A 9,096-nucleotide genomic window follows, 5' to 3' on the forward strand; every position below is an offset into this window, starting at 1 on the left:
CTCTCCAATTTTGATCCCTTGCCTCTCCATAATACAAACTAGATGGAATTTATTTTTGATGTCACCTCTGCTATATATAGGAACCAATGGTTTTTGTAGGACGTGCCTCTGTTGGTGTATGCAGTAAACATAGCTTTTGGTCTGCTATTGATTCATCAACCAGCTAGGTATCCGGGCACATTCTATATTACAAGTACACCAGCTATAAAAGAGTTGCCATGCGTTCTCCCAACAAGTGATGCTACCCCACACGCAACCTGACAAGTGACAACGTAGCGTTGTTGGCACCTCCAGGATGCTGTCATGTTGTTGTTCAAATAATCGCTCGTTATTTAGATGAAAAAAGGGTCGTAATATTCATAATGCTTTTTCTGGTGTTTTTGTTAATGCATATATTTTTACTTACTACATGAGTACATGATCTGAAATTACTTTACCATTACAAAAAGGTGCCTCTGTAAAAAAACATTTATCATGTAACTGATTCCAAAAATTCCAAAAGCAAACGGCCAATGTTGTAAAGAAACTGTAGTGTAGACCACAGAAAAACTAGCATATAATATTGCGAATCATGATGAACATTTATAAGCATGTTCGTCCAATTAAAAAGGACATGTAAGAGATGCATTTCATCCTATCAAGTGTTCATCAAATTGGCTGGATGTTAAATAAACCAGCTTCATTGCTTCAACGGATCATCCCCTTGTCTGGTGCCATCTAGGCATCTATATATTGCCTCAGCTACTGCCATGTAGATGCATTTCATAAAGGGGAATTAAATCGGCAAACATGTTTCGGCCAGCAATTTTTATTGACTTCTCAGTTTCTGTTGCTGCTCCCGCACCACCATGCTATATCCTATGCGTGGGAATATCAATGAGTTACATCTAAAAGAGGTCTAGTGTTCTTCCATAGCCAGTCGCGAGTAGCGCCACTCAGCAGAGGGTAAACCTGCAAAAGATTGTCGATAGTTTAGCAGGGCCATGAATCCAAGATGAGATGGCTTACTTTTGGAGCTCATAAGGCAATATGATGGTGATTAAATAGCATAAACATATTCACAGAGAAAATCTGTGATGACAGGCACGTGCAAAGAAAGGAGCACGGACCCCCCCAAAAAAGGGTGTGCATATAATGGTATTACAAATTAACAATCCCTCCAGTTGGAGATGGCATGAATCACATGGACCTATATCATCAAAATGCACAGAAGGGAGCCATTGTGTTACGTCAAGCAAAATAACCAAACCCCCAGCCTCATCTTGGTGTACAAATAGTTCAAGGATATATAAGCTCACCTTATCCCAGACTTCTTCATGGTAATCATTGACCCAGTTGATCTCCGAAGGTGAAAGCAAGGACACGTCAATAAGCTTGCTCTAAAGTTGCAAAATAAATGATGAAATAATCAGCACTTCATGAATTATGTGTTTATCATGAACAATAATGAGATACCAGCGGGGGTATTGCTAAAACATATGGTCACATAGTGAGAGCTTAGCCTCCATATCAGGCAAGCGCAGAAGATAGCTCATATTAATCGCGTTTACTGATTATTCAAACAAAAACAAAATACCATTACAACAATCAGATATACGTAACTAGTGTAAAATGCCATCCATTGAAACATGGCAACCAGATATATTTGTATGTACCTGAATTGGAGCAAAGGTTAGTCTCTCAAAACCAAGGTACGAAATTCCACCAAATGAATTCGCCAGATTAAGCTCCTTTATCAGAAGTAAATTCTGCAAGTTGAAAAGAAAAAATTAGGGACAAAAATGACTCCTTGCAGCTCAAGTACAGTGGAAAAATCTACCTCGATACGAATGCCAAACGAATTATCTTCATAATAGCCAGGTTCATTGCTGACAATCATGCCCTTCTGTAAGGCTGTCAAATTTCCGTATCGATAGCTTATGCTCTGAGGGCCCTCATGTACATTTAGTGCTGCTCCAACTCCATGGCCTGTGCCTGGAACAAGAATGAACGTGAAAATTGATTTACATTGCATGCAATAAACTTTATGGAAGTCTAAGCCAATGTTTCCATTTAGAGAGAATTTTCGCCTAGTTAAGAAGGATACAATATTACCATGTCTATAATCCAGGCCAATCTTCCATAGAGATGTGCGTGCCAGAACATCTAGCACAAAGCCTGGAGTTCTCTCAGGGAACACTGCCTGATCAAGAGCTATATGGCCCTGTCTCAAAATTTCATGATGTTCATAAGGTAGGAACAAATAAGGTGCTGTAAAACTAAATGCTATTAAAATGTGTGCCACATTATAACCGAATTAAGCACCTGTAAAACTCTTGTGAAGCATTCCTTTTGCCTTGGAGAAGGCTCGCCAAAATGTACTGTCCTTGTTATGTCAGTAGTTCCATCAATGTATTGAGCCCCACTATCCAATAAAAATAGATTGTCACTTCCAACAGAGCTGCAGTCCTCTGGGGTTGGCCTGTAGTGTATTATAGCACCATTTGCACCATAACCTGTGTGGGAAAACTGAGTACCAGTTAGAAGTCAAATATTCGCATCAGCAGAAAATTACAATAATATAATGATTTTGATGAAGTTGTAATTACCATTGCCTTCATCAGAAAAATAGATTACAAAATAGTAAAATAGTTACAAAAATAGTATATTGCATCTATCTAGTCATCTATCCTGTCATAAACTGGTTCAAGACAAGCTAAATAGACTCAAGGGCATCTTTGCACATAATAAATCTAGAAGTACTGAACAAAATACAAAGAATTATCATACTAATACATGAAAACAAAGTTTCTGTGATATTTTAATAGTATTTTCTTAAATTCCAAAACAAGGAAATCGTACCACTTATAGTGTCGAAGCTTGTCTCTATAAATCCATCTTGCTTTTTACGAAATTCAAGAAGCTTTTCAGCAACTTGTACCTCTGTAAGGGGCACACTTTTACAGACTTCCTCCTCTAGCCAGCACCAGAATTCTGCTAAAGCAGCAGCATCTCTACAAGTTTCATGTTCCAGCAAAGAAATCTAGTTGTCAATTTGAATGAAATCAAAGGAAGGAGCAATACAACAGGAAAATGTGGCACCATAATCTTCATAAGTAATTGCATATAGGGGGGCAGACTAGAGATATTCCTTTAAACAATATATAAAAGATTAAAGAACAGTTCAGCTCACAACAAAGATGTTTACTGCTGTTTTCCATGCACAAATAGAAGAATCTAAATGGTAAATAAAAAGGTCACATACATACTGGTTCCCATATGTCAAGAGGCCACGAATTTTGTTGAAACTTTGCTGTTTGGCCCAACAGTTTAATAGTTAATGCATTACGTTTCACTACCAAGAGATAAAACTTATTAAACTTATTTACCAAACTCCAGCTGGGCTCCCCTATATATCTTTTTCTTTTGTACAGCTTCAGGGAATCAGGCAATTTTGAACAGAGGAAAATACACTAATTCACAAGCTCTTCAAGATAGTACCTTAGGTGTGAATTCTTCATTCCCTCAATTTCTGCCTCATTTTTAACCGACTTGGCAAGCGTGACTGGTGAAACATTGTATACAGCATTTACTGTTCCATTCTCAACGCCGGTTGGCTCATCTGAAGATGCTTCTTTCTCAACTTTTTTCCCTGCTTTTCCTTTCTTTTTCATCTGTTTATCGCAACTTGATTTAAAAGCAGTAACTATGGCTGCATTCACACTTGAAGAATCCAACCAGAGCTTTGCACCTTTCTCTGCCAGTCTTCACAAAGGAAAGCCATTTCAATGAAACATAAGAATGTGATTAAAAAAGAAACAAAAACAGAAGAAAAATAATGCCAGCAAGATGGGAGTTGATGATTGACCATCAAACTATTCAATGATAACCTGCGGAATGTAATATCTTGACTCCTTTCAGTGAAACATGTTTACTACATATATTATCTTAACACGTAAAAGAATTTAAAAAAAAGAGTAGGAGACCAGTACAGAATAAATCAACATCCAAGACAAAGTTAGCACATTAGGTAATTCATTAATCATCAAATTTAGAGAAAAACTATTTGTTAAACTTAGCAGATTTCTTTATCTCAAAACCAATATAGTCAATCGCAACCAGCATAAACCCATTACATGTTTTAGTTTTATATGCCCAATGCAGCATTAATTATAAATATTACGTTTTCCATTTTGAAATTTTACAAGATTTGAAATTCTCAAATAAACCTGGAATGTTACAATTTACTAAATAAATATCTACAAGACAGGAAAGAACAGGAACTCTAGCATCTCCAGGGCAAGGAAGGATTAGCATGGATAAGGCCGTAAGCAATCCAATTGATTGAATTTAATGTTGAAGAACAACGAGCCTATCAAGTAAATGAAATCTATATTATTTTACCAAGATGATTATCTTTATATAGAAACAAAGACTACATCAACAATGCAAATTAAAACTGCACAACTGCATATTTGAAGCCAGAGACAGGAACATTATAAAGATTAATGCATTTGCAAGGTTTACCTTTCTACTTCAGACACAATTGCTTCATATGGTTTAAGTTTTACTCCAGCTTTCTCAAGATGCTCCAAAACGTCTTCAGAAACTTTGTTGCTATCCACAAATAACGTAGCAGTGCTAACCTCCACAATTAGGTAGCTATAAAATACTGGTGAATGTGGGACATCACTTCCTCTCTGCATTTCAATGTGGGATGAACCCATCAAAAATGCTGCTAGACTTTCTCTGCAGCCTTTGGTAAGGCTCCTTTTGAGTTGAGGTAAGGCAATGGACTAAGAACAATAAAATTCTCCACCAATTATCACGGAATAATCCACAGAATGAACTCCTAAGTCAAACACTTCACTGGAAACTCAATTACCCAGGAACTGTTAACTATAAGTCAGTTATAAACAAAACAAAAAAAATACTAAAACTAAAGACTGTAATATTTGCTAACAATAGGTATATGATGGTTTGTCTGAAAGCATGTGGAGACTGAGGAACTGTTCACAAAAGAGATGTATGACTAAACACACCGAAATACATAGCATAGTTTCATGTACATCAATTCCACAATATTCATAAACAGCATATCATATTAAAGAAATTTTAAACTAACCGAAATATTACCATGTTCAACAACCAAGCAACTTCATCGAGCATTGAAATTACCACAGCATCACACTCATTTTCAGCAAGGTGTGATCTAATGAACGACAATTTTGATGGCACATCAATACCAGCATATTTGATGTCGTGCACCCTAGTTGGTTCTTTTGGGGGCTTTGGCCTTGCATCTCCCCATATTTCATCAACTAGATTCATGCCACGAACCAAAACCAACTCATGGTTTTTATTTGAGATTGAATCTTTTAATTCTTCAGCAGCATCAAAAGAGAAAAGAAACTGCATCCTTCAAACAAATGAAGGATAAAGGATTAGACTGCTGTAAACATAACATGCAGAAGGAAATAGCAATAAAAATTTAAAAACAAAGTTGAAAACACTTAAAAATGAAGTTATTGGTTGATATTCCATCATCGTGTCATTTCCATGAGGAACATACATTAAACAAGTTTCTGGATAAGAACGTAAGATTCTCTGAAGTAAAAGGCAACAGAGTTCCTACAGATGTAGAACCACTGCAAAATTATTTATCAATAGTTAACCAGTGGCTTATTTATTATATTATTTCTTGAAAAGATACTTATAAAATATTCAATAGATCCTTAAATCTAAACTAAAAGCAAAGGAATTATGATGCCTAAAATTTGATTGGAACAAGCAAATCAGATAACAAATTTCAAAATACACAGATGGTGCTGGAGCAAATCCAAGGGAGTTATTTCTTGGTAAAAGGGTGGTAATCAGTTATATAACAAAAGTATTCGTTGTGTCATTGAATCCAGAAATTAAATTCTGTAAACTCCAAAATAGCAGAATAAAGCAAAGCTCACCGGGTCAATACCAACTCGGCAACCAGATGGTAAAACATCATTCAACCACTCACTAGTAGTTGGAACACCATGATTCCCACTGCGCATAAGTGTCCATTCATGGGTCAATTCCTTCTCAGCCTGCCAAATGGAAGAAAAGATCATGAGTGAATAATTGAACTAAATGTGACAAGCAATTACAATTTGATATACGTGAATGGCATACCTGAAGAAAATACCGGCCATCGGTCCAGATAGCAGCCTTATCTTTTGTAACCACAGCTGTACCAGCACTGCCAGTGAACCCAGTCAGGTATGCACGCCTCATGAAGCATTCTGCAATGAATTCGCTCTGTAACAGAAGTTTTGAATAAATGCTTGTAAGTTGTGATGGCATGTAATTCAGTTCTGCCATTTCACTGAGGAGTCCATTGAAAGTTTCTACATCATTTAAATTGGGATTTGGAAACACTATTAGCACAACCAGTTCACCGCAAATGTAGAACCAGGGCAAACAGTATCACCAATCACAACAGAAGGAGAAATAGTATAGCATAGGCAATCACATACTCACAATGGTCATAGCTATCACGATGTTCTAAATATATAGCTTATCAATCAAAGAGAATTGATTGAACATGTGATGTGGTGGGCCTTGGAAAAACACAAAGTCCCAACTAAGTATATTACCCTCATCAAGGATATGTACAAGGATGCGATGACTTGTGTTCGAACATGTGATGGCGATACCAGTGACTTTCCAATTAAAATAGGACTACATCAGGGGTCAGCATTGAGCCCTTATCTATTTGCTTTGGTGATGGATGAGGTCACAAGGGACATACAGGGTGATATCCCTTGGTGTATGCTCTTTGCTGATGATGTGGTGCTAGTTGACGAGAGTAGGGCAGGGGTTAATACGAAGTTAGAGCTGTGGAGACACACATTAGAGTCGAGGGGGTTCAGACTGAGTAGGATCAAGACCGAGTATATGATGTGCGACTTTAGCCCGACTAGGCATGAGGATGGGGACGTTAGCCTCGAAGGTCAAGTGGTGGCCAAGAAGGATACTTTCCGGTATCTAGGATCAATGCTTCAGAAAGATGGAGACATTGATGAAGATGTTAGACATAGAATTTCAGCCGGTTGGTTGAAATGGCGGCAGGCTTCTGGCATCCTCTGTGACAAGAAGGTGCCACAGAGGCTAAAAGGTAAGTTCTATAGGATGGCGATTCGCCCGGCGATGCTATACGGTGCTGAATGTTGGCCTACAAAAAGGCGACATGTCCAGCAACTGAGTGTAGCAGAGATGCGTATGCTGCGTTGGTTCTGCGGGCATACAAGAAGGGATAGAATCCGGAATGAAGAGATTCGAGATAGGGTCGGGGTGGCACCTATCGAGGAAAAGTTGATTCAACATCGGTTGAGATGGTTTGGACACGTACAACGGAGGCCTCCCGAAGCGCCGGTGCGTAGTGGAGTTTTAAAGCGGGGCAATAATGTAAAGAGAGGTAGAGGTAGACCTAGACTAACTTGGGACGAGACGGTTAAGAGAGACCTTAAGGAGTGGAATATCGCTAAGGAATTAGCTATGATTAGGAGCGCTTGGAGATTAGCAATTAACGTACCTGAACCGTGACATTTGTTACTTTTTGTTTAACCCCTAACTCTTCCTTTGGCTTGTGCCCTTTTTATGTTTCTTATTCTTGTGTTCCGTGGGTTTCATCTCTAGCCTACCCCAACTTGCTTGGGACAAAAGGCTAAGTTGTTGTTGTTGTTGTTGTTGTTGTATCAATCAAAGAGAATTGACAAAGAAAAAAAAATTGTAGACACGTCTCGACTACAATCAAATTTTATTAATGAGTGCCTGTGCCTTGCACATGACACGATTTACTTCCGTGCTGGTTCTGGTTACAAGTAAATGCTGTTTTTATTAAAGTACATGACAAAAGGTGACCACAGAACAGAGCACAGCTTGATACAAATTATGTCCAATGTATCGATTATTGTGTTCTTATGTCGATTTGCCAACAATCAACTACATTGTACAAACACATCACAACAGTCAAGAAACTCCAGAGGGTCCAGGCCTCGACTATTCATACTCAGTGCAGTAATTATGGGGATTAGATTACGATACCAGTGACGCCTAAATGGTAAATGCTGAGGAATTCGCACAAATACGCTATCGTTTTGCCAAATTATGTTTCCATTCCTTCATCTGCGCACAAGAATCAGGGGGGAAAAAATGCAACTTTGTCGTACTCAGGTAGGGAAGGGAAGGGAGTGACCTGGTGGGCGTCCTGCGAGGGGACGATGTAGGCGTCGATGCCAACGTCGGGGCGCGAAAAGAGGCGGCGGAGCGAGCGGAGCTTCTCATCCCCTCCAGAGGCCGGGTCCGCAGCCCCGGACGAAGAGGAGAGCCCCCGGCGCTTGCGGAGCTCAGACGAGGAGAGCGCGACGACGCGCCCGTCCCCGCCTGACGAGCCGGCGAGGACGCGGAGGTGGGGGAGGCGGCGGCGGAGGGAGAAGGGGAAGAGCGCGGGAGGGGGCCGGCGGGCGAGGAAGGCGGCGGCGGCGAGGGACGGGGAGAGGCGCGCCGCTTCGATCGCCATGGGCGGCACCTCGTGGAGAGGAGCGAGGGAAGGGAGAGAGAGATAAGGGGCCAGCTCGACTAGTCTTGTGGTGACGTGGCAGAGCCGGCCCACGACTCCACAAACAAGGAAGGTTCCGAGATGGGCCGGGGCGGGCCTGATGGCTGTATTCGATCAAAAAATCTATTTAACATTTTGAGGCCTTATTTTTTTTATTTTGCAGTCGTACTGAAAGATCTTGTGCCCAGAGATGCGGTGGACAAAAAGGCTTTAAGAAAAAGGTTTTATTAAATGTTATTGTGATTGTCTTTTAGCATGGCCTGTTGTACTGGTTCATGTTTTCTCAAAACCCGGCAAATAAAATGGAGTTGTAAACTGAACTAGTAGAACTATTATGTTTGACATTTTCATGTAACCTTGGGCAACATTTTGATGTTGCTTCACTGTAGCATGCGGATCCACAACACTGCTGACAGAATAAGACAAGAGGTGATATGGAACTAAAAAAAGAAAGACATCTCTGCACAAGTATCACATGCCCAGTAGGATTTATTAACCAATGCAAATGCAAATGCTCGACC

The 9,096-nt window shown here is 39.8% G+C and overlaps 1 protein-coding gene across 2 annotated transcripts; it reads right to left on the reverse strand.

The window, feature by feature from the left end:
* Nucleotides 1-534: 534 nt before the first annotated feature.
* Nucleotides 535-8,599, reverse strand: LOC112882002 (aminopeptidase P2). Of its 2 annotated transcripts, none has more exons than XM_025946947.1 (13): nucleotides 8,213-8,599; nucleotides 6,148-6,273; nucleotides 5,943-6,062; nucleotides 5,116-5,391; nucleotides 4,507-4,679; nucleotides 3,481-3,744; nucleotides 2,842-2,993; nucleotides 2,305-2,495; nucleotides 2,095-2,203; nucleotides 1,820-1,974; nucleotides 1,656-1,748; nucleotides 1,299-1,379; nucleotides 535-951 (listed from the first exon to the last, which is right to left on the reverse strand). In XM_025946947.1, the coding sequence occupies exons 1-13, from the start codon at nucleotides 8,534-8,536 to the stop codon at nucleotides 874-876; spliced, it is 2,142 nt and encodes a 713-aa protein (XP_025802732.1). In that variant the 5' UTR covers nucleotides 8,537-8,599; the 3' UTR covers nucleotides 535-873. The 2 variants fall into 2 exon arrangements, with proteins under 2 accessions (XP_025802732.1, XP_025802733.1); XM_025946948.1 differs by having other exon boundaries at nucleotides 6,148-6,257; nucleotides 8,213-8,322.
* Nucleotides 8,600-9,096: the final 497 nt, after the last annotated feature.

Source organism: Panicum hallii, chromosome 2 (assembly GCF_002211085.1).
Source record: "Panicum hallii strain FIL2 chromosome 2, PHallii_v3.1, whole genome shotgun sequence".
NCBI lineage: Eukaryota > Viridiplantae > Streptophyta > Magnoliopsida > Poales > Poaceae > Panicum > Panicum hallii.